This window comes from Triturus cristatus, chromosome 4_2 (assembly GCF_964204655.1).
Source record: "Triturus cristatus chromosome 4_2, aTriCri1.1, whole genome shotgun sequence".
Lineage (NCBI taxonomy): Eukaryota > Metazoa > Chordata > Amphibia > Caudata > Salamandridae > Triturus > Triturus cristatus.
Window position 1 is genome coordinate 155,784,871 of NC_140586.1, and position 26,654 is coordinate 155,811,524.

A 26,654-nucleotide genomic window follows, 5' to 3' on the forward strand; every position below is an offset into this window, starting at 1 on the left:
GTGAACCTTGGGACAAATACTAGTTTTTTGTCAAATGGTCTCACGTTTTCATTCACAACCCAGTGGTATTAAGAGGAATTCATGCTGGACTCGAGGACTGAGGTTTTTGGGTGCTGCAGCTGCAAAGTAGTTCAAAAATAATCTCCCCTCCATCAACAAGCTCGACACCAGAAATGGGGCTCATTTGGTGATACGAAGCAGTTTTTGCCATGCCTGCTGTAAATTATAGGCAAACAACTCCACATCACATATCCAGAGGACACCCAGAAGTCTTGTGATTAATTTGGATCTGGTTAGCAAACCTAATTCATGCAGGAATGTTCCCTTGGGACAGGAAGTGGTTTCTTCTGGATACTCCTCCACAAAAGCCTTATTTGTTCAATCTTCTCCTAAGTATAGAATCATAAGGTGTAATATTTACCCTATTGTCAGTGGGCTGTAGATCCCTGGAAGTAGCTGTGGGTTTCAATGCGATCCATAGGAGCATCACATAGTCTGATCTTGGACTCTTAAACAGGGTTATCAACCATCTGCAACTTTCTCACTGGGGAATGACTATCATCATATTGTTTGGAAATGACACATACCCTGATTTTATCTAAGTTAGTAGCACTTACTGATCATCAAAAATATTGTGCATTTATTTAGCAGGATCTGATTTGAAGGAAGCAGTAAAGAAACATTTTCACACAAGGCTTCTCAATGCTGCCGGATTTACTGATATTGCAAATAATAAAGTGAATGCTAGGTGTGTTGTTTATAACATGAGATTCGTTTTATCTCCTATTAGGACTAATCATGAAATACATATTTACATGTAAAGCCATAGAATCTTACGAGAATGGACTTTCTCTTTTGCATCACTGCATGCCTCATTGGTACACATAAATCGCCCCCCCCAACCAAAATCCATTAATATCCCTCACCCTATCACACATCGCCAAGCGCTCACCTTTCCCTTGTTGGGAGAAGGTCAGCAGTGACCCATTGGTGTAGAAGTTCTCTGGTTTCAAGTTGGAAGTTTTGCTTACAAGGGGTAGGGCAGTGTAGCTACAATGGTCACTGATTTCCATCTCTGCAGAAAGAGAAGAAAAAAAAGGTGAAACATTAGGATGAGACTATACATTTGTCAACTTCTTAACTATTTGCATCAAATCCTGAAAAATGAGAAAACTGCATTTACAAGTTTCAGTTCATTCCATGTTCTCAGGTGGGAAGTTGCTTTTGTGCATTACACAAGTGCAATTAAAGCGATGTTAGCCTATCTTCATCCCAAAGCACACAGTTGATCTCACACAAGTGCCCTACTATTTCGGAACATTTGCATACTCATTAAAGAGTACTGATTTAACCTTGTTTTCATAATTTTTTAAAAAGACAACTATGTCAATGTCAAAGATATGGTATTGATTTTGAAAACAGAGTGAAATATCTTCCTGCAGTTTAACCATCTCTCAGAGCACTTACGATCACATTCAAAGAGATAGCTTCTGGAATCACAAACCAATTGCCTACAAAAGTTAAAGCAAAACGTCGTAACTAAAATAAGCCGCGCGTAAAAACAAAAAAAAAAAAGTGTGGCCCAACCTCCAGCAGTACTCAAGCAGCTTTAATTTGAAGGACAAGTCCCATAAATATTTTACAATAATGCAGCAATAAGTCCGTGCTCCGGTAAATCTCTATTTTAGTGTAAAACAAGTTCCATGGGGTGCTGATGCAGTGTTCAAAAGCACTGCATCAAAGGGAGGCAATTATGAAAATGGTGGTGCTTCCCTGACCACTTAATATACCTGTTCCAAAACCTCCAATTTCCATTGGCGAGGGCATTCTTCCTGTATCCCACAACACTCATGACAAGGATGGCATGGGCTTGAGGTCAGACCTAGGTCACTAGGACAAAACGAAAAATACTATTTACTGCACAGACCCAATTAGCCCACTATAGGCTGCACGATACCAGACAATCGCCTCACCTTACCTTAGAGGTGGGACCATTCGCTCCATTACCACTTAAGTCGGCACTCATACTGTTAGCTGCATGACCCAGAGCCGAAATCCACATAGTGAACCTCACTACCTGGGCCTGATTCCATTTGGCACTCACACACAGGCTCCACTGACATGTACTCCCACATATCCCATAAATAACACAATTTTTAGAATGACGTCTGAGCCCGGAGTGATCCCGCAACTTCAGACTATGGGGCTGCTGGTGATGGGAGACCTGTTTATCAACTCCAAATTCCTCTCCTTCTGAGAGTTCCTGGCAGTCAGTCAACCCTGCTCAGTACAATAGGCTTCTGAGCTTGCTATCGGCTATTTACTCCTCCATCCCAGCAGAAACGGCCACTCTTGAACCATGACAGTGTCAAACCCCAGCCCAACAAACTTATCACTATAACATACTATGGCATTGTCCCATCAACCCCTGTTATTTGCCACCAAACCCTAAAGAAAAATGGAAGGCTGAGCTGAGAAACGATATTCCGATCCAGAGCCGGACATACTACTGTGAGCAGATCAAACAGGTCTCATCTAATGCCAATTTTCGAATTATGCACCTCAAATTGATAAAGATGACATACACACACACTTAGGTCCCTTGCCAGATGCGGCTTAACCACTGACACAAATTGCTGGAGATGCGGGGTACCAAATGCACATTTTTAACAACCGGCATGGGCGTGTCCTCCGGTCCAGGCCTACTGGGTCAAGCTGAACTAAGATCAACAGTATGGCCTCCCTTACTCTGACATTTACCCCACTGATTGCACACCTCTGACATGGTAAATATATCCCCAACACATACAGGTGCTTTGTGGCATTCGTCCTAACTGGTCGGAAAACGCAGAGTGGCAATGAACTGGAAGAAGCCCTCTTCTCCTCGATATGCACAATGGTTGAGAGATTGCACCACCCGTTTAACACACTCAGAGGTTTATGGATCCACGCTGCTGCAGACATCTTGACCCGTGGACATTTGGGGCTCGCTTTGTGTATCGCTACTAGCCCAACAATCCACACCTTGATCCTCCACCCGAAACCGGTGGGGCTCGTCAGCCTCAATTACATCACTGCATGAATATTCATATGAACCGTCATTACCTTTCCCCTATCCCATTGCTTTGAATGGTGGCGATCGTCACTTCTGATTGTACCACTGTAATGAATCACTAATAATGCTAAAATCACACTTGATGTAAAAGCTCAACACCTACTGCTAGAATGCCAGTTGTAATGTGTTAAAAAGCTAAGCAAGGTTTTAAAAAACGTGCTACTTTTTGTCAAAAAATCCCTACGTCTATAACTACTTGCGGCATCAACAAGTGCTTTGCAAGTCCTCTACTGAAAATCTCATGATCTTAAATTGTAACAGGGGTTTGTAATTCCTTCTTGCCGTTTTGGAGTCAGTGATAACCTGCGCAGAACATTCCACACGATTGCTCTTAACACTCTAAATGTTTACCTTTCACTTGTCAGATATATGCTACCAGGTTATCATTTGGACAAAGTAAGTGGGAAGGCCACTGTAGAAAATATCGGATTTTTGTCACTAACAAAACAAACAACGTAATGGAGCAGACTACCTTAGGTTGAGAACCACAAGGTTGTTGATCATTTTGTGAATGGAACGAGGGCAACATAAGCATGCCAACCTTTAAATGGAGTTACAAACATGGAGCTTTCTGACCCATACAAGTCTCAGACTTTTAAGATTTAAGTGAACGAGATGGAAATGTAGCAATTCTAATAAGTACTAGCAAAACAAACAGATTTTGCTTTTTTTTACTGGACCTGTTTGGTAAACGTTGGGCATGAATGTGTGTGGTGCCTTAACAGAAGTATGGTCTAGGTACAAAACAGCAAATTACAGGATTTTAGATGGGATAATTTTACGCTGAAACTCGATCAAGAGGGCACAAAAAGTATTTATTGAACTAGTACATCACAGTCTTGATTGCAGAAGGAGCTTAACTGTGTGAGTGCAATAAATATAGGTTTCATGGCTTAAACAACAATTAATGATGAGAACGGAAAGGGTTAGCAAGTAGTCAGTCCTCACTTACAGGAGTAGATTATTCATCATCTTATATCTGTGCACTCAATTATTAATAAGTTGGACGACTATGAAAGGTGATGAGGGAAGAGGGAGTTGCAGAGAGCAGGAAGTGGTTGGCTGAAAAGGGAAGACCATAAAGTGAGTAAAAAAAACATTCTTCTTCCACAATATCTGAAATCTAATGTATGTTATCCTGACTGAATGTATGGTTAAGGAACCACATGGAAGTATATTTTAAGGTAGAACAACAAATTAATTGGCTTTGGTGATAGTAATTCTGGTGGGTACTCTACTGAACCGCAGATCCCTCACCTTTTGAATTGCCCAGCAGGCTGGATCAGGAACTTTTCAACATTATTTTCTCTGACAGGTGGCTGCATTGAACTCTGAGCAGGGCCTCTGGAAGTGACGCCACAAAACCAAATAAGTCGTTTAATTAACAAGCTGACATCAGTTTTTAGGTCTCGCCTAGCAAACGCAGTGCATGCGTTTTTAGGTCTCAACTAGCGCATGCACTGCTTCGCCTTGGCGAGACTATTGTCGTCGGTTTGGTGCACGAAGGGAGACAAACCATGTGCGCGCACGGACAGGCGATGTGCACATGCATGGCGACTCTCCTCTGCCTCACACGCTCCCATCGCGCGCTCCCACCGCGCGCTTGATTCAGCTTTTAGTTTCACTGCCCGCTGCAACTATACAAGGCAGACATGCGCTTGTTACTGTTAAGCCATAAAAATGTGGGTCTCGCTCTACCTGCGGGAAAGTGGTGCATGTTTTTTTCCATCCACTCCACGTAACTGAAATGAAAACATTACCGAATTAAAGTAGTTCACATTATTCTTGTAGTTTTTTTTTTTAGTGTTATAAGGCCTGTTTTACTGCCAACCCTTTGAACAGATGCCAAAGCAGTACCACCCACAGGTAGATGGACTGAGCAATGGGCTTAATAGCAGAAAGTACTGCAAAAATGCGCAGGGAAAACAAGCCGCTCTACAGACTTCAAGTAATTCTTGATGTAGGTATGGATGAACGCCAATGTTGCAGCCTGGCAAATGTCCACCACAAGAAAATCCACTGCAATGCCTTAGTGTCTTGGCAAATGCTTTATATATTTTTCTGCACACGACAATCCATCTGGAAAAGGTCTGCATCTGAATTCCCCTTCCTTAACACTGACAAAGCCAATAGAAAGGTGGTTTTCCACTAGATAATACTTAGCCCAGGCAAAGCAAAAGTGAAGGGACCTCATGGGATCTAACTGGTGCAGCCACTTCTCCTCCTCATAGGGATTTAGGAAAAGGATACGGAGAGTTCCAAGTGCAATGCCCACACAACTTTCAATAAAAAGAAAGCACAAGTTAGAAACATTCAATTGCCAGATATGAAGGTGGTTTGTGGAGGTTGCTCTGACAGTGCCTGAAGTTCACAGACCAGGCAAGCAGAAGTATTGGCAAAGAGGAATCTTAATGGTAAGCAGTCTCATTAGACAGGCATTATAGTCTCAAAAGGCGTAGACATCAAAAACGTAAACATTAAGGTAAGGTCCTACTGTGGTATAAAAAATGATGCAGAGGAAAACATGAGTCAGCCTGTTTAGGCAAGGCATTACAACTGTCAAATTACACAGCAAAGTTGGTTCAGGACAATGTAGAAAGGTCCGATAAAAACCTTTGGCTGTTCCAACAGCAAACCTTGGCAATAAAACAACCAATACCATATCACATAACCTGATCTAAAGTGAATAAACGTGACAGTCCTTACACCAGGCCAACCTTGCCCAGCTTTCAGAGTAGATAGATTTGGTAGACTTTGAGCAGCTACGGTAACGTGTATTATTCACGCTGGCAGGTCAAAACTACTGCACTCATTCTGCTTAATCTCTATTCATGGAGGTTTACTTTATGGCGGTGAGCGTGCAGACACCTGCCCTGTTGATCGGGCAGCCGGTCCTCCCGAAGAGTAACAGAGCCGAAGGCAAATGCTTATGCTCAACAAGTCAAGGTATCATACCCTCCTGGCTCAACCTAGGATGAGCTGTTCTCTGATCCTTTTTCCCTTCTAAACTTTGGGATGAAGCAGGTACGGTAAAAAAAGAAAAAGCACACAGGCCCCAGAGAAGGCAGAAGTGGTCCTCCAGAAAACATTGAGGCGAAAACTCCAACGCAGAGTAAGAGCAATAATGCACATTCTCGGCAATGGCAGAATGATTTACCCACACACTCCCAACGGACGATATTCATAGTTCACTAGATGGGAGTGTGCTCCGCTTGTCCGGCCTGACACTAAGACAGCAGACTAAGGGTTTGGACATCAGTGAGATCCCATGAAGGTCAAGCTCCCCACAGTGTCAGGACCTCCTGGCACAGTGCCTGCAACACCACACAACCCTGCTTTCTAAAATACCATATGGCGGTTCTGTTGTGCGCCTGGACCTGGAATGACTTGCTCTCGATGGATGGGATAAAAGCCTTCGTGAGCAGCTGTATGACATGCAGCTCTAAAAAAAACAAATAATATGGTGCTCTGCTCCAACACAGGACAAAAGCCGCTGATTTCGACCTCATCCATGTGACCATCCAAACCCGAAGACGATACATCAGTCACCACTGTAAGCTCTGCGTAAGGCAGGGAGAGCGGCCTACCACAGGCTAGTTAGGCATCTATCAGAAACCGCAGAAGGTCCCGGGCTGCCTCATCCAATATACAGATGTTGTCTCAGAGGCAACCACAATGCTGAAATCATTGGAGGTGGAGGCTCCACGGCAGAGTTCACATGTCTAAGCAGGGAAACGAAAATAGACAGCATGAGGTAAGGAAATCAAGAATCCTCCAAACCCTGCATGCAGGAACACAGGACTGAGCCTGAAACAACATCATAACCGGAATGTCCTTGACTAGTTGCAGGTCTGGAAAAGCAAAGAAAGCCACTAATTGCAGGATGGCCCCTATCTTCTGCGTTGGTTGCAGATGGGACTTTGGTTAGTTAATGGAGAAATGCAAGAACAGTAGTCACAAACTAGTCTGTAGTTGATCCACTGACTGCGGAGATCCAGCCATCATCAGCCCGTCATCGAGATACGGGAATATGTGTATCGCCAACCTGCAAAGATGGGCCACACAACCACTGCCATCACCTTCATGAATATCCAAAATTAGACCAAAGGATAGGATGGCAAACTAAGTGACCATAAATTGAGGAAAACGTATGGTGGAATGCTTGTGTGTCCTGCAAGTTCAAGAACACCACCCAGTCACTTTGATCTGGGGAGGAAAGAGCCTGGGCTAAGGTCAACACTTTGGACCTGTTCTTCAGAATGAAAGTGTGCAATTACCTAAGGTCTAGAATCAGCCTGAGTCAGCCATTCTCCACAAGAAAGCAAAACGTAGCCAGAGTGGCATCTAGGCCTCTTCAACTCTCTTGATGGGCCGTCTCGACAACCGTGACTAAATTTGCTGGGCGATAACAGAAGCATGTTGAGCAGAAGTCTGAGTAGGGCCAGGAGAAACACTAGAGGGAAAGACAGGAGAGGGGCATTACCGTGTTGAACAGCCTGAAGAACCCACTCGTCTGAAGTAATTGCAAAACAAAAGGGTCGGAAAACATAAGATGCCCTCTACTTTCCACAAACTGCTAAAAAGCGGTAATCGGAGGGGTTTTATTTGCAGCAGTGGCAGGGAATGAGGAAGAAGTGGACAGGTGTTCCTGCTGCATGCCACTGTCACTACTGCACATTAGTGTACCACAAAAAGAGCTGTGAGGGTTGCCTTTAGAGAAAAGCAAGGCCTTGTGAATACAACTTGAATTTTCTGTATGCTGGTGGAACGAATATGTTATAACAAGCCCAATAGATGGACAATAAAAAGACTCTCCTTGATGCGTTCCAGAGCAGAAGGCACCTTCTTTCGAAAAAGTCTTGAGTAATCAAAGGCATATTCATACGAAATGGCTGCGCAAACCCATTAAGTCCTGTGGAGCACAACCAGGTGCAAAATCAGATCACTCCTTCAAAGCCAATGGCACAACCCAAGCAATCTGTTGTGTCCAGACTGGCTCTCAACACGTACTTCGCCACTTTGTGACCAAGAATTGACGATGCAAAAGCAATTCTGAACTCTTCATAAACTGCTGGCAAGATCTCACTGGCCTCATCCCACTGTTCAGAGCCCTAGAAGCCATTTCACATTGAGAGACCTCAAAGTGGCAAAGAGGAAAACCCTCTAACCAAACACACCAATGCGCTTCGATTCCCAGTCCGACATGCCATGGAAAATGCATTAGACTTCACTGTGGAGGGAACTTCAAGCAGCAAGCTCTCATGTTGGGTCAGAAAGGAGAGGTCTGCGGTGACAGACCTTTGGCACCTAGCTACAGGGCGACTCACCAGTGGCGTTGAGCACAACTTATACTAGGTCACAGTCAAAGCTTTTTTATAAGCCTCAATGAAGAACAGTAAGGACTGACGTCCCAGGCCCAAGTACCAAGATCTCAGTAGATTTGCACTGGTTTTCACAGTGTGCAACTGAAGGTGAAGTACAACTGCTGTTCTGTGGTGTAACCACCACAAAAGAGGCACTCTCCTGCGTAGGAGATGCAGAAGGAAGTACAATTCTGTAGAATTATTAAAGCCACAAACATTTTGTAAATCTACTTCCATTCCTTCATCAGTATAATTTGAAAGGAGGGTGTAAGTTGTCCACATCCTCATTGTTATAATCATGCAGACAGATTTTAATGCCCAAGACAGCATCTGAATCCAATCCAAATAAGGCCTTGTGCCTTCTGTAGTACTGGCTTTGACATAATGCCACTGTGAGGCAATCTTCCCAGACAAGGGGCTGCCTTTTAGTAATCTTGTAACCAGACAAAGTCTGAAGAATGTCTAGATTTAAAACTGGCATCATTAGAACACCTTAGTGAGGGCAACACTATTCGTGTACTAAAGATCAGAGGTGGATAGTAATAGATAACTTCCTTAAATACATTTTGCCAGGCTACAACAGCACATAAACAACCCATCTAGTCCTGATACTGCTACAAAATTACCACCCTTTATGATAATTAGACAGACTAGACTTGGCAAGAGTACTGCAGTCGCTGAATGATTGTCCAGATGCTTACAGTAAATTAAAACTCACGGTGACACATTTACCGCTAAACAGCAAATTCCATCAAGACTAGACTCATTCTCCAACATCCTGAAAAAGACCCACTAGGACCGCAATGATCTTAAAAATCCCCACGTCACGACCTCATTTGCTACGACACTGGAAGATGACCTCAAATATCACAAACCAACTCCACAACAGGATCAAAAGCAATCCTATACTTCAGAATTACTATACTGTGCTGAAACTCCAGTACAGTGAAGAGAAAGCCACTATTTGGTGGATTAAGATACTCTACAGAGCTACAACCACGGTAAACTTTGGGCCTTTGTCCCTCATTCTGCTCAACCTCTGCAGCCTTGAACACTGTTAACCATGAAGTTCTATATGGCACTCTCATATATGACTGGGCTTTAAAGATATGGTCATAGGTGCCAGGCTGGATTATTAAAACATGATGTATGTGAACTGCCCAAGTGTATGGTGATCAAATTGCTAGTTCCACAAAATGTGCCTAACTTTTTATTTTGAGATGTTACCACTTTGCTTTTCTCCTTGCACTAGCTAGAGCTATCAGAGGGGCCTTTGTGTGGCTCACCAAGCTCTCTATGGGGTTAGTCCTTCATTTATGAAGAATGAGACCGTACCCATCAATCACAAACGGTTCTGTTTCAAAATCAGTTCTACTTTCGAACTTCACAAATGGGAGGTCAGCCTTTCTCAGTTTTTGTTCCCATGCTATGGAACAGCATCCCTCTGTTTTTGTAGATGACATCAAAACATGATTCAGTTCAACAAATTGCGAGTGCAATCTGTGAGCAAGATTCCGCTTTGCCTTGACTTGGTGTTACTGTCTGTCTGGAGCAAAGGAACTTTACAAACGTCAGAACATAAATAAACCACGAGGAGCAAAATCTTATTTCTTCCTAACACCACCCCCCCCCCCACCCCCCCCCCAACACTTTCAGACTCTCCACTCCAAAAGTATCTAATCTCCTGGTTAACCTCCTAGAAACCCCAGATGAATGAATGAATGAACGCACTTGTGGAGCATTCAGGAACCGTAGGCTCGTCTAGCCCTAGAAAAGCCAGGTGTTAAGATGTTTCTCAAAGGCTGTCAAGTCCGTTATGGCTCTTAGAGCAGCTGGAATTTGGTTACACACTTGAACCGGGGGGGCCGAATTTAATAAAATATCCACCTGTCCATGGGGCAGGTTGGTTCATAAATCTACTTGTCCTGTAAAAAAATCCACTTGTCCCTTTGGTGCCATGTAGTGTGGCGACAAATTATGGCAGCAATCTCATTATATAAGAGCTCTGATAAAGCCTCTCTGATTAAGCCAGGGCTCATACCATAGTAGTGTTTCAATACTTGTAATACCCTTATGTTGCCACATTTCCGCAGATCTACATACTGGGGCTGAAGAAAGTGGGAAGCAATAGTTCCAGGGTTAGAATGACCTTTGGAGTCTGTGCAAACCTACTATCTTGCATGTTTTAAGGGTTTTCAACAATTCTTCTCTAATCTTTTCCCATACTGAGAAATGTTGGAAATGTACTACTTACAATGGCAGACGTGAACCTTCTTTCAGAGTTGGGTAAAAAGTGGTTGGAGGAAAAGTGAACTTGCAAACACTCAGATTTTCGCATGACCACATCTACACATGCATAGTTGCTCATCCTAAAATGCAGTTCACAAATATTTTCTAGGAGTACAATTTCTTGTCCTACCTCTATAAATTCTTGGGAATTCTCGAAAGCCGAATAGCTGCACTTAATGAAAGGACATGTACCATGGGTGCACTTTTGAGACTTTCTTTAATAATTTGGCCCCTAATTTTGTCTGCCATTGACCGTGACCTTTTGTGTATATTAAAATGCTGTCTCTCTCTCTCTCTCGCTCGCTCTCTCTGTATCGGCTGGCTTCACTGTAAGTGACAGCATTCTGCTCTTTCACAAGGAGCATATCGGCACACAGAGTAGTTTTGTTCAGTGCCAGTAACTGTGGCAGTGTGTGGTTTTTTTAGACTAAAAACAATTTGGGCTTTTGTCAATGATTTTTATAATGGTGAGGGCATGGCAGCTCCCACACCAATAACGTTTTACAAAAAACATTCCAAAACAAGTCACACATTGACAAAACTAAAGATCTGACCGCCAATTCCAGACCTACTGGCTTTGTCAATGTTTGTTCATTTTTGTTTCCCATAATCTTATTGAAATTCGTTACACTTAGTTTCCATTTTGAATATTTTTGGGAAATACTAGTATGCATCAACCAATGGTACTAAATGATGCTGCAAAGAAATGGTACCTGAACTTTTACAGTAGTTTAGCAAAATGTTTTTTTTCCCGCTTTAATTTTTTAATGAACATTTTATTTTGAAAGCAAAGTATCATCAATCTTGCTTTTGAAGCTTCTGCAAATATTTGCATCAAATCAGAGCATTCTGGGAGTTTATACATAGCCTGATATTCCTGAACTTTGAAAACGTGTGAACACATTTTTTGGGGGAACCACTGTCAGTAGTGAAGTCAGTTTACAACATTTACTTAGAGCGCTCACCCTAATAATAAAGGCTTTCAATTAATGAACCATAAATACAAGTCTGAACAGCATTAACATAAGGACAAAACTATTATCTTACCTGCAGACAGTGCCCTTCCCTGATCTATAATGTGGTACTGCAAACTGGCAGCCAAAGGGTTTGTGCTGCAGGGAGTTGGGCCTATTCGTCTCAAGGACAAAATACACATGAAAACTTGTATCCACTGACCCCAAATGTTATGTCCTGGGCGTCGGGCTATAGGAATTCCACAGCCCTGTTGAGCTGCGAAAAACCCTAAAGTTCTGCTCCCCCATACATGCCAGGCGTACTCTGGGGATGCAGGCGAATCCTAAAGAGGAGGACCGCACAGATATGGCCGGCGTGTAAAGACTTACTCTCCTTTTGAGATAACCCGTGCCCTTACCTTGGAGGGCTTTGAAAAACATTACCAGGGTCTTAAACTTGATCCGCTCTTTCATCGGGAGCCAGTGTAATACTTGGTCCTGAGGCCTAATCTGGCCGCTGCGTTTTGGACCACTTGAAGGTGCTGAAGGCGATAACCAGGCAGGCCCAGGTACAAAACGTTGGCGTAGTCCAGTCTGGAAGTAACCAAGGCCTGGACCACAGTTTTCCTGGTGTTGATCGATAGAATAGGAAGGAACTTTAACATGCGTAGCATGCCAGAGCAGATGCCCACTAAGGCCTGATCTTGGCGCCTCATAGAGAGCGCATTGTCAATCTGGATGCAAAGGTTTTTAACCGTCGATTGGGCTAAGATAGGCATGGACAACTCCTCAGGTCACCAATGACTCCAGTCAATCACAGAAGGTGAGCCAAAGAAGACAATTTCCAATTTCTCAGAGTTGCATTTGAGTTTGTTTGACTTAAGCCAAATGGACCACCTTTGTGAGGCAGGATCTAATTCTATCACTGAAGTCCTCTCCCATATCACAGGTGAAAATCAGCCGAGTATCATCAACATATGAAATTATCTTGGCACCGCTAGCCTCTGCCAGGGGTGCAAGGGGGGACATATACAGGTTAAAAAGGGTAGGGCTGGGGACAGAGCCCTGGGGGACTCCCACTTTCATGCGGAGGGTGGGGGAAGCAAAAAGGGGGCACACAAATTTCCTGACTTCTGTCCTCAAGGAAGGAGGTCAGCAATGCGAGCGCTGAGCCACCAATGCCGATATCTCTCTGCCTCGCCAGGAGTCTATTTTGTGGGACTGTGTCGAAGGCCGTAGACAGATTCAATAATATAAGGATAGCTCTGCCCCCCTGGTCAAGCTTTCCTTTGATGTGCTTGGTGACTTCCAGCAGATCCGTCTCCGTGCTGTAATTGGCCCTAAAGCCAGATTGCGTAATATGCAGGAGATTGTGGTTCTCTACGTGATCCGAGATAACTCTGTTCACATACTTCTCCAGTGCCTTAGAAGGGGTCGGGAGAAGAGAGATGGGCCTGTGATTCCCAGGCACTTACTGGTATGCAGAAGGTTACTTGAGGTGTGGCAGAACTTTTGCATGTTTCCAGACAGAAGGCATGATTCCTATCGAAAGAGACAAGTTCATTACCTTGTCCACAGTGAGATTTACAGCGGAGGCCACCGAGGCTAATAGTTTTGCTGGGCACGCATCCACTGGCAAGCCAGACTTGAGGCCTTTGAGAATCTAAAGCGATGCCTCCAGCTGTAGAGAAGGAAACTGAAAGAGAACCAGGGGTTGCATGGTGCTGCACTCACTGCCCAGGTGCTGTGGCGGAGCAGAGTCCTCCATTTTTCCTCAAAAAAGGATGCTGGATCGCAACAATCTTACTGTGGAGGAAAGAGGCCAGCTGACTGGTCCATTCAGCAGAGTATAGAGACTCCTTAGCAGCGGCCTTGTGAGCAGTAAACTACTTTACGATGTTAAAAATCTTTTACCTTGTTGGTAGCAGTCTCGATCTTAATCTGCAAATAACTCTTCTTGGCCTCCTTAACTGATGTCAGATGTCTGATTCTTTCACTTTGCAAGACCTACTCCTGTAAGCATTAATACAATGATATATATATATATATATATATATATATATATATATATATATATTCCTGCAGACGTCTGGCCATGTCCACCTGGCGGGATCAGTGCAAGTTCACCGGTGCAGGGCCCGTCGAAATGTCAACAAGATCGCAATCCGGGTAGTGTCACAGATCATGGAAAGGACTCGCACTCCACAATTTGTAATCCTAAGTTTTATTTTGGCTACGCGTTTCAGCCCCTCAGGGGCTTCTGCATGGCCTGCTTACAGACAATGTGCCCCATCACCTTTAGAAAGAGGGTTCACAACATAAAATACATGAAAATGAAAATAGTACTTGTGGCAGCAAAGTAAATTACTGATATCACAAATAAATATCAATACAAGCAATAGCATATTGTGCTACAGACATATTGGATAAATTCCAACTAAAAATGCTGCAATAATAAGCATATGAGGGTCTTTCAAATCTAACAGAGGCATCATCAGGCTTGTCTGCTATGTGCTGCATTACTAACAATATACCAGCATAAAGCGGTGCACACAAAAAGACTAGTGTATCAATTCAAATAATGAGATATAATCAAGTGGCTAACTAACAATTATTGTTACAAGAGCATAAAATGACTAGACATAATACTGCAATAAGCACAACATTGAGCACAGTGCAAGATTGGTGCATAGATTCAAATGATGAACTATAGCCCAGTGGCTAACTTCCAATAATTGTTGCAAGATCATAGAATTACAGAATATCATACCTAAATAAGCACAAAATTGCGCCATAACTGCCAAGTAGCTATGTAACTTCTACCGCTAAGACCTTCTAACACGTCACTCAGACTGTTCTAAGTGTTTTGTCAAATCAATGTTGCGACAAATCAATAAGATGACATAATTGCTGAAAATTAGATACATTCTCAAAGTATACATAACCTAATGCCCACTACCAGTCCACACCCAAAACACAGTGAAAGACTAAACAAGCATTTACAATGCAATGGTCTCGGCATTGTTAAAGTTAGAGCTATTGGCATTGCTCATGACATTATTTTTGTTTATGTTGTTGTTTTTAAAAGATTTAAAGAAACAGCATTGTTATTTACAATGTCAATAGCTTAATCACTCTCAAATGCTCCTGCAAGGGAAACGCTTTGTGTGCTCTTGCACTCCCCCCCCACCCCTCCAACTTGTAGCGCGAGGCGCGCGCTTGTTTAAACTAACGATGTGTATATTCACAAAGCGCTTACAGGCTGTGAAGTCAAAGAGCTATGAACACCCACCTCTGCGGCCCCCTTCTCTTCCTAAATCCATTGTTAATTTTTTTGCAGGTTGATATAGTGCAACCTCTACCCGAAGGTATTGGAGCGCTTTAAATGACCACCAATTACCTTACACAAGACACATTCATTTTTTATAAACACGGGAAGATTAAGATATCACAGGATGCTGAACCAAGGCCGACACTCGAACCCTGTGCGTCAGCTCCAAAGTCGGCTGCTCTAGCCCTAAGTCTACGTCCTCTGTTTGAATTATAGGACCCACTGACCTGCCTCTTGACCTCGACCACTTAGGAGACTTTGAAGGCGAATTTGTTTAAGTTCTCGTGTGCCCTGATCCATGCGTGAGCAGCTCGCCGAGTTCATGTTTTTCGCTGTGCCTTCTAAGACTTGTAGCCCTACTTTTAACTCATTCTTACAGGAGAATTATAAATCCGAACCTGTAACAAAAATACAATCTGGGTAGGATTAACTACCCTCGCAAGGACCAAGGAAACTACACGACCCATCATGCATCTGAGCTCACACTCATCATGTAAGCAGAACGCGTTGCCCCGAACAGTCAGAGGTTGTTAACTTTAATCTCCCCTCTCACAAGTACTCCCAAACGTTCCCTTCCCACCACAGCCGCACCACAATCACTATGTCTGCCAACTTCAGTGCTGAAAGGAGGTGCAGTAAAGGGGTAAGCTCAAAGATGCTAGATCTGCCGGAGAGAAAAGAACCAATGTATAGTGTAGGCTAACATTGTGAATACAATCCTCGAGACAAATAAAAGCTAAGATAATACAATTATAGAGCATTTATTTCCCCCCCTCCCCCGCCCCTTTCATGGTATCATCTAGATTGCTGTTGAACAGTGGAGGGAGTGAGTAGAATGTCCTTCACATTAGCAGCCTCAGAAGGATTAAAGGCTGTGTCACCTGCAGGACTATTTTTATCGACCTCGGAAAGATGACATGCCTAATTTGAATTATGATATTTATTATCTCCTAGGCCACTCGATTGACGCAGAAAGGGAGGACCAAACTAGGAGGCAAAAAAGGCAACTATGCAGTATAATGAGGCACTTTTTTATAGTGTTGATTCATTATTTTGTGGTTTTTTATACTTTCTAACACTTTCTGGCCAAAGATTTGACCTCATTGGTACCAGTTTAACAACCAAATACAGTCATAAACAACTGAAGGATGGATAACCAGTCAACCTTTGCGGGTGGCATTCTATTGTGCGGAAACAGGGGTCGCCACATATTTAGTAACGGTTGATGCGATTCAGCTAGACGCATTGTTTGGTTAAAATCTGCAGATACAGCAGTGGATGGATCAAGTGGCAAATGGGGCAAATCTATAATTATGTGGAAAACGCTGCGGCTGCAGAATCGCATAATTCAAGTGGCCCTGATTATATAGATCTCCGAAGGATAACAGGTTGAGTTTCACATATGGCTGTAAATATATCGACCTCGTAAGGATTGTGGCCTATATCTGCCCAATCATGACAGCCTGGGTTTAACGGTACTCTTTGCAGTAGGGTCCCAACACACTGAGCTGCCTTTAGAGGGGTGACCGATAGCGCCTTGCCCATCACACGAGGGCACTGTGGGAGGTGCCAAGACTTGAAGGTTCGCCACCGCAGCGCCTCATGAATAAGGCACATCCTCCCGGCCTGGCAGAGTCTGGCGGCTCTTAAACTGCATCAGAAGCTTGTTAGCAAACAATAGAGTGCACAAGGGGCCGGGAGGGGCCGCGGGGGGTGGAAATGGCGCTGTAATTGGATAGGGCGGATGCACTGTACTTAAAGGTAGGGGGGAGGATCCGTGTCAAGCACCGGTACTGTGCCATAGCTGAGAGCTCCGCAAGGCTAACTGCAGGGGAAGAAGAGTGCACCTGTGGCACCCCACACACTCACCTCGCACTCCCAGCTGGACCCGTGCGGACCCGGAGGTGCCAGGGCACCGCGCCCACTCTTCAGCGGATCTTTCGTTCTCCAGCCGCTGCAGCTGAGGGTGCAGTGCACAGAGGAGCCAAGGGCGCATAAGGAGCGGCGCGGTAGGGACGGACCCTTGGACCTCCTTTCTGCAGCTCTGCCAGCACCGAGGACATCCTGGGGTACGGGGGACCCCAACAGTGCAGCTCCAGTGCAGGAGGATGCAGTCTTCCAAGATGAGGCTTAATATTGGAGCTTAGACCGTTCCCGGGGAATCCGGAACTTTGCACCGGGAGTTAAAGTGGTTTGCGCAAGATCAATCGGTTGGTGTCAAGTGTAGAAACCAGGATTTAAACGTGTTATGGTTTGTGACCCGAGTTGGAAACTTAAACATCAGAGCACACCTCACCACAAGCTCCAGGTTGCGAGGATAGGGCAGCGAGAGCCATGAACACCGCCGCCTTTCTCTGAGGCGAAGCAGAAATGCCTCGGAGAAACGCAGCGGCGGTTTCGGATTCTGGGGTGTGTTTTTCTTTTCTCTCCTCTTGACATTGGCTGGAGGAGAGAAAAACACGCCCAACGAAAAGTAGCGAAAAAACACGCTCCCGAATCCGAAAAGGACGGGGCTTGTTTTGCGAGACAAAGACTCTTCTCCAATGGCTGGCCAGCATTTAAGAGGCCAGCCAATGGAGAAGAGGGGCAGGTTCAAGCCCCTCTTCTCCAAAACATTAAATCTCGGAGCGAGACTGCGCAAGCGCAGCCTTCGAGCCGAGACCTAAAAAGGGCATGGCTAAAAAGTGGAAAGAAGAGCACGGAACACGCCCCCGAATCTGAAAAAGATGGAGCCTATTTGGAGGGACGGCTCTCTCCTCCAATGGCTGGCATCCGTTTAGGAAGCCAGCCAATGGAGGAGAGCCCAAAAGAGAGGCGGGCTAAATAGCCACTAAGCATCATAAGATCTCCAGACTTCCGGTTCTGCCTTCGGCAGACCGGACGGTCCCTCGACCTAAAAACAAATTCCCCACCACAGCTGCCACGATACACCTTTACGTCCTATAACAATCAGCATGGACGGAGACGAAATATACGCTGAATTATCGACCAGTTGGTAAGATAGTAACATGCAAGACACTATCCACCTAGAGATGGATTTTTTTTGTGTAAACCTGTTCTTGCAGGGCCATGAATTTACGAAAAGATGATATAATTTTCTTATTTATTTTATGTAGATAAATGTTGAATCCTCTTTTTGCATCCAGTCTTGGAAGAACTCTCTGCGTTGGAGTGGAAGGATCTGGAAAAAATGTAGGTTAAGCATTTATCTGATTGACGTGAAAATATGAGACAATCTTTGGAAGGAAACTGGGATGGGTTCTCATACCTCATCTATTCTTGTGAAACACCATAAATGGTTTTCTAGAGCAGAATGCCTGTATCTCACTCACTCAACAGGCAAAAGTGTTCGCTACCAAGACAGCGGCCTTCTAAGTAATGTGTTGTAACAAGGCTTTATGGATGGGTTCAACGAGAGGTTCCATTACCTTAGAAAGTACTGCATTTAGTTAACAAGGAGGAGATGGAGATCTAGTGGGTGAGGACATTTGCCTAACACCCTCTAAGAAATATGTAATCACAGTTATTCTTATAACAAAGAAAAAGGTTTGTGAAGACTTCCTATAGGCAGTATCTGTCTCAAGGTGTATCTTGAGGGATGACAATTGCAGACCAGACCTTGCCAGAGGAAGTAAATGTGGAATCACCACCTCTTCCACTACAGAGCTGTAAATAAAACATGATCAGCATAGCACCATTTGGGGTAGATTTGTATTATGCAGTCAAATAACTTGAAAAAAGTCTGCTCGAACAGTGAAATTAATTGAAGCAAAAGTGCAAGTCAGGTCAAAAGTGCACCAGCTGCACTCAGCATACACTGTAGTTGTAAAAAAAAGTGAGCAACTTATATTACTCAGCATCTATTATGCTGGCATTTTGCTCACAGCCTAAGCTCTTTTTGAATGGGAGAATACGCCGTTCCGTAGGAGGTCTTAAAAGTATGATTTACATTAACAACCTGAGGAAGAGGTTTTTATGACTTCAATGAACATACCTACGATGCAGCACCAGGATTACAAGTAAGTGACTTACACCACAGGGCGCAAGGACAGGGCACCACCTGGGGCATAGATGCAGTGTTGGAGTATGCGTGCGCACCCTGCTAGCAGGCAAAAAAGAATTGGTAGGCAAGTTGCCTGCGGGGTGGAAGCGATTGCGAGGGAGAAGCTGATGATCCAATGTTACACGGGCTGCAGCCTGTGGGCTCTTGCCCAGGCTGGCTCTTGGGAGTCGGTTATCCTCAGGGTATGGGTCTGTGGTCCCCCAGAGGTGCTGCTGCTGGAAAGGAAGTCACAGAGAGTGGAACTGCACACTGGTTGCAGAGCCAGTGGGTAATGACTATCGTGGCACCCTAATGAACGCATAAATTGGTAGCCAACTTAAAGCAGCCTACAAGCTTGTGGATCGCTTATCCATGGCTGTGGCTGCCATTAATGGCACACTGATAAGCTCCACAACCAGCATATGAATAGAAACTATAGCAGCAAGGACCTCCCCCGACAAAGAAGCACAGTGCCATGGGGAATAAGTTGGTGTGACCTGGCGCCAGACTAATAAGACAGTCCCCCACACCCCTCAACCACCAAGACAATAAATGTGCGGACTACTTCCCATTCACAAAAGAACAGGTGTGAGGCAAGGGGTTGGAAACGCAAAACGCAAGCAGGCCACTGAAGAGGCCCAAGAGGGAGCTCTCGGAGCAAAAGGGACAGTGAGAAGGATACATACCCTCATCTTTTCATCCTCATGTATCCTTTTGTTAATGGAGGAAATAAGCAAAAGCAAGACCATGGGGCAGTAACACCAGGCCAACATAGCATCAACTGCGCAACCACCTTCATATGAGACATTCTCATTAAGAATACTGATAATCTGCCCGGCTACTCCTCTCGACAACTGTGGAGACAACAGAAGAGCATTCATAAACAGCATGCACTCATGCTCACTTTGCAGTGGAAGCATAATGCACAAAGACTCACACTGACAACCTTATTAGACCTACCACTTGTTAACCAGAGAAACCCATATGTCCTTGTGAACTGGGTATAGCTAACACCCAATATACAGCTGTCCACAAGGAACTCATTTAGATCAAAACATTATTTATAGTTTAACAAAGATACTACTGTCTTGAATTGATTCAAGCAAAATTAGCATACAAAGTAGTCAATATGCATTACATTTATTTTTCTTTTACGTTATACTCAGTAAATGACTTCAAAGAACACATATGACTAGAGAAAAACAGCCCCACAAAGCAGTTCTTATGCAACACTCACTTCAAGCGAAGTGCTTTTTGTTTTAATTGTAGGTTAACTAGAAAAATATTGCAAATGTATGCTGTGTATTGACACCATTTACACATACATAATGACAATTCATGATTTAGTGACCCCCAGTGGAGTGACCATAACCAAAACAGTGAATATAGCTATAGTGACAATTCTTAAAAGCAGGGAGTTGGTTATTATCCTCCGTCAACATTCGACGACTTTACAATCCTCTATGGTTATGGGGTCTCTTCAGGACGGAGATTCTGGGGACCTAGGCACTTCAATTATGCCGGTGGTATAAGAATGCATCTTTTTACAGCATACTAGTATTGAATCATTGCTTTGAAACATGATTATGATGAATTTAGTTGCATAATTTGATGCTGGGTAATGTATAATAATTGATAAATATGTATGTTTTTAACGTTAATCACGTTTACATGAGAGATCTCTGTTGTGATGAAGAAGGTGGTGCAAATCTGTAATTAACCACCGAAACATGTCAAAGCCTATTTTTATTTGATAGACAAATGGGCACAGTTGATGAGGATTGTTAAAAATCGGGTTTCCGTACAATTGTCTTGAACAAATTAGCAAACGTGTAAGACAGATGTGATTATCTAGTTTTTTTTCTCTCCTTTTTATGCAATTTTGCCTGGAGTGACACAAAGGTCAGGCCATCATCATTATATTAAGAAGCACTGGCAAAGCCAATAGGTCTCACCTATGCAAGAGCCATTGGCAAAGCCAATGTATGTTAGCTATGTTGTACTGCAGCTCTGCTTGTTGCGCAACATGGCTAAAACCTACACAATTAGCAGGAGCGTTGTGAGGGATTACAATACGAGGTGCAAACACTGCTTGTGGCAGATTCCTGTAGCACGAGATATGCAGTCATTTAGCGCTCCCAAGGATTTTCCCATGCACATTTCACAGGTAATAGCTTGCGAAATTTGCAAAGGGGATAGAGATCAGAGAGAGATATATGTGATAATTGGGGATGGAACAGGTATGATGCAGAGGTTATCCCTCCTACTTTTCAAACTCAAAACCCAATGGTAAAATCTTCTACAGGAAGACAGAAAGGTGCTATATCAGCATTTCCCTGGATGGGACACATATGTCAGGCCATTCATGGTAACGCCACAATTCTGTTGGTATTTGTGATATAACAATTTTGCATGTGTTTTCCAAAAAAGACATGGATTTCCAGCACAGTGAAGTATTACTACATTTCTTGATGCGATAATACCACTTTTCGCTGAGTAGAAAATCAAGTTACTTGTATGAAAATCTACTTCCTGGAAATGTAACCAATATTTTCACTTAGTAGACAAGTTCTAGACAAAAAGCCTTAGTCCCCAACTCAACAAATGTAACCGCTAGTTAAGTCAAGTTATGAAGTATCAGCAGGTGCTGAGCTCAGACAGTTATGTTTTTGAAAATATAGAAAAAAACGAGGCATGGACTAATAAGAGGCTGAATGTTGGGTCAGGTTCTCCAATAAATGACCGAGGATCTACTAACCCTACCAGGTTTGCAGATCCCGCTCTTAATGTATGAGGATGACTCTGTGGCGTTAGACAGAACACGCACTGCCCTACGAACACATGTGGATGCAGTCCAACCTACTGCAATGGATATGAAACAGACAACACACATAAATTGGCAGTTCTAGTTTGAATATGGAATCTACAATGAGCAGAAAGTTCGAAAAATAATTTCTTTCTAACGAGAAAAATATATTGGAGCAAGAACTGTTAAATATTTCGACATACACCATACACCTTGAGCAAGTAACTGCGAGTGCTGCACCTCTCAACACAGCATCCAACGCAGAGGCGACAGCCAAAGGCCTTCTATATTTTAGATTCAAATATGGTGATCAAGTAACTCTGTAGATGGACCAAATCTTTCAGCTTTTCTTTCCACGAACATTGAGTAAAATAATGGCCTTTTGTTCATGTTTTCTGATTCTGAGACACCTGCAAGTTGGTCCTTGAATTTAATTTTATGTGACACCCTCTGTATTCTGTTCTTTTGGTACGGGAATTCTGCCTTTATTTAAGATACTTAACATGGAAAAAAGTTTAGACAGCTCTAAAATCCTTCTGAAGTGAATTTGTTGCACATTTATCAAGTTTACATTTCGAAGGCAAGGAAAATACTGGATTTTGCTGATCTTCGCAATTTTTTTACAAGGCTTGGTTTGAAAATACTGGCTATGCTGATAACATACTGGCCCTCACATAGTCCATAGCCCTCATATAGTGTATGCAGACCCTGCAAAAAGACCTCAAGATTACTGCAAGGAGTAAGAAATTGAATTCTCAAGGAAGACTCTCTGATGTCTATACAAGCTAGGGGAGCTATATTTGTCCATGCTTTAAAAAGGAGCTGATCCCCACAGAACAATGTAACAAATCTCTACTGGAAAGAGCTGAGCTGGCGATGCCCACAAAGGAACTTAGCAGTTTCTTCTACGAAGAGCTGCTGATGGGGAAAACTGCCCCTGGTCATCAGAGCAGACAGAGATGAATGCACCAAGTAGGATCTCCCGTTGGAGATATGCATCTGTAGGGGTTTTGCAAGTAAGCATGAGGACAACCATCGCCTGAAAAGATTTATAGTCCAATTTTAAGGTTCAAATTTGATAAGTTGATGAAGATCCCTGGAAAACCACATTTGTTCAGGACAGCAGTCGTGCATTAGCTATACAGAGTGTGCTGCTTAGATAGATGAACCTATGTGTTCTTTGTGATAACGAGCTCATAAAGACACCCAAAAAGATTTGCGACTGTAGTAGCCTGACCTGTAGATCACCTCCTACGCAAGAGCTGGAAGAAATAAAAAAACATTCCTAGAAAAACCAGTGGATCAAACCAAGCTCCATGGGGAAACAAACCTTGGCAAAGCCATTAGATCACATAATTGGGACCAATTGGCTTTGCCAATGGTTGTTAGCCATACTGCACAACATCCATGATGCTATGCAGCATGGCTAAAGCAAAAAAATGAAGCTGTTTTTAAGCGGTTGTCACCTCATTTGTAGGCGAGAGGAACACGCTTGCCTACAAAATGAAGCAAGTAATTTTCATTTGTAATTGTAGTGCAGTTGAGCTGTGAAACACAGAGCCCTGCTGTGGTGGGGAAACACGGCTGGGGGGAAGCACCATGGAGGGGTTTGGTGAGTGGGGGAAGAGGTGGAAAGCAACAGGGTGAGGAGGAGAAGCAATGGCTGAGATTAAAGTGGGCGTGGGTGCGGAAGGCACCTTGGAAGGTGGGAGTGGTGCGGAGAAGCAACAGGCCATGAAGCATTGTACATCGGGCAGGGGAGAAGCATATGCACACTCATAGCGGGCTTGCAAAAAAAGATAAAAAGGAGATTAATAATTTTTTATTGTATTTTTCTAACAGTATTTTGTAAAGGACAGACATTCATACTGACAGGAATATCACTGCGCTGTAGCTGTATCATTAAAGTCAGCATGAGAACTAAGGCAAACTAACACATTGTAAAAAGACAATGCTCCATGGGAGGGACAAACTTAAGTTTGAGGGAAAAGCCATCAAATAAGAAGCAAAAAAATCTGAGTTACAGTAAAGCCAACCAGTGCTAAGCAATGGACCCCTGTATGTTCTTGGTAGGCCTACAGTATGTCTCGCAACAGACATTGCATGCATAAAAATTAACCTAAAAATGACCCTTTTCTTAAGGGACACTGCAAATCCACGGAAAGACAGACTCAAACGAGTGCAAGACCTCTAGTCCGCCAAACAGTTCAACAACCAGATGGAACTCTGACTTTCTGGAAAATGCCAACCTCGACAAATAAAGATGCAGACCCTCTCCAATCTAATTGTTACAAAAAGTAATAAACTGCAAAAGCTATCAAGGACACATTTATCTAGACTGACAGCTCAACGAATGAAAAACTGCCTCCTGACCATCTAAAATGCCCACGTGTGGCCCGCCTGCAGTTGCAGCCAATGCTCAAACTTTACATCACTCACTGAACACAATCTTAGGGATGGAACAGAGTGCATACACACAAAATTCTTCACCAGACGATAGCTTAGGCTTTGATATGCAAGTAAAACCGATAGCCATGTGGAACAAGCGCTAGCCAGGCAGCCTAAGACGTTTACTTTTAGCTTTTTTGCCCGTCCCACTTGGACAAGCTCGCCTGCTTTCCTTCTGAAGTAAAAGCTTTTTTATCTTTATGGGGCCATGTGTTTGGCGTCATAAAGATAAGAAACCTTTTACTTCAGAAGGAAAGCAGGCGAGCCTGTCCAAGTGGGACAGGCGAAAAAGCTGAACGAAAACGTCAGTAACAGCTCTTTTCCAATGGCTGGCCACCGTTTAGCATAAACGGTGACGCCAGCCAATGGAAAAGAAGGGTGGGGCTTAATGCCCTTTACCGAAAATACCCCAAATCATTCAATCTCGCCAGCGAGACTGTGCATGTGCGCAGCCTATGCCAGGCGAGACCTAAAAAAGAGATATTTTTACAAGGATACTTTTTTTTTCATATTTAGGTTATGTGTATACACACTGGTTTTATTGAATTACCCATTGAAAGACAAATGTAATGAATATTTTATAATGGAAATTGTATGTGAACTAGTGTGGCACTTGACTTAGGCTGTGGGTATGAATGGTAGATGTATGGGATTGGGGAAACATATGCATGTATCAATCATAAAAAGATGAGTGTGTTGAACGGTTTTACCAAAGGAATAAATGTGTGACTTTACAGTCTAACGTGCACTGTTCCTTTGGATGAAGGGCCCCTCTCCTTTTTGTTTACTAATCATACTTCTGGACATGAAAATACAGTCAATTATAGAGCAGCAATCTCTACTCGTAGAAGTTGGCACGACCTATTGCTGCTTGTTCATGACACTCTGGAGGTTATAAGATGCCAGATAGACGGATAACTTATGGCCAATGGAGGTATCTAGCACATTTTACAAAAAATGATAATTTAGAATGGATGATGAGATCTCCCAATTTAGCATTAAAATCTCCTGCTAGTCCTACACTACAGAGGTATCCAGGAGGTGGTAAAGAATATACATTGTTATCACGCAGTCTTTTTCCCCGCAGGGAATTACAACGCGGTCGCTACAACGACCGCGTTGTAATTCTGCATACCATTACCCCACAAGTCATAACAACGACTTGCGGAGGGGTGGCATTGGATGTTGGAATAGTATAATTTACTATTCCAACTCCATTCTGAGCGGACAGTAGGGAAGGTGTTGGATTTTAAATCCAACACCTTCTCCCCCCCTCCGCAAGTCGTTGTTCCGACTTGCGGAGTAATGGTATGCGGAATTACAACGCGTGTAACAACCATGTTGTAATTATCTGCGAGGAAAAAGTTTTGTGGTAAACGTTGTTTACCGGTGGTAAATGTCACTTGGCCATAATACCCAGACATTCCCCACCTGACACAAACCTTACATATCCTGCTCACGTGCGGTACTGGTCGTAAAATGATCCCTCTCCTATATAAAGCCATGAAACAGGACTCCACGCCCCCGGTGCCACCATCCAGGGCTGCCTGGGAGAAAGATCTAGGCGCCCAGTTGGAAGAGAAACAGTGGGCATACATAGGCGCACTTACACAAACCGTCTCCTGCAATGCTAGGTTTAAATTGAGGCACTTCAATTTCTTACATCGCACTTAACACGGGTAACATTGAAAAGCATTTCACGTGACAGGGATGGTAGATATCCGAGGTGCGCCGCAAAAAATGCGGATTTTCTTCCCCTGGCATGGGAGTGCTCAGTAGTCAGGCAGTTCTGGATGGGAGTGGTCTGCAGGATTAGTGAAGCTACAGGCCTTCAGTTGAGACCAGAGCCTTTGTATTGCCTATTAGCATCCGTGCAGAAGCCCAAGAAAAGGAAACTGCCTTATAAATTAATACAATTAATGCTAGTGTTAGCTAGACGTGGGGTGACATGGATGGCACAGAGCGGTCCGGAATTGCTGGTCCGGCTTAAGGATGTGCCTGAGTGGACACTAGCCATAGAAGCACGTATGAAACTTACACGTAGGGACGAAAAACTACAAGCTGATCTAAAGGAATGGCGAGAACTGTGTACTTCGGGGTTGACGGAGGGAGATGTCTCCACTCACAACACTCCAGAGAGCGGGGAAAGCGGGTCGGAGGAGGATGGCCAACTTGATAATAGAGGCCGGGAGAATTAATACTAGAAGTGTACAGCCTATATGTATTTGGTTTATCCCATGCTTGTTTCTCACTGTGTTCTATACACGGATGATTATGTACCCCTATTGTGATTGTCTATATCCAACG

General features: G+C 43.6%; 1 protein-coding gene across 1 annotated transcript in view; it reads right to left on the reverse strand.

The window, feature by feature from the left end:
• The window catches only part of BAZ2A (bromodomain adjacent to zinc finger domain 2A), a 1,031,051-nt gene that overhangs the window by 879,471 nt on the left and 124,926 nt on the right, over positions 1–26,654 (reverse strand). The window contains exon 3 of the mRNA XM_085600883.1: positions 953–1,075. Within this exon, the coding sequence (XP_085457009.1) occupies positions 953–1,073 (121 nt within the window). The 5' untranslated portion in view covers positions 1,074–1,075. The remainder of the gene's footprint in view (positions 1–952; positions 1,076–26,654) is intronic.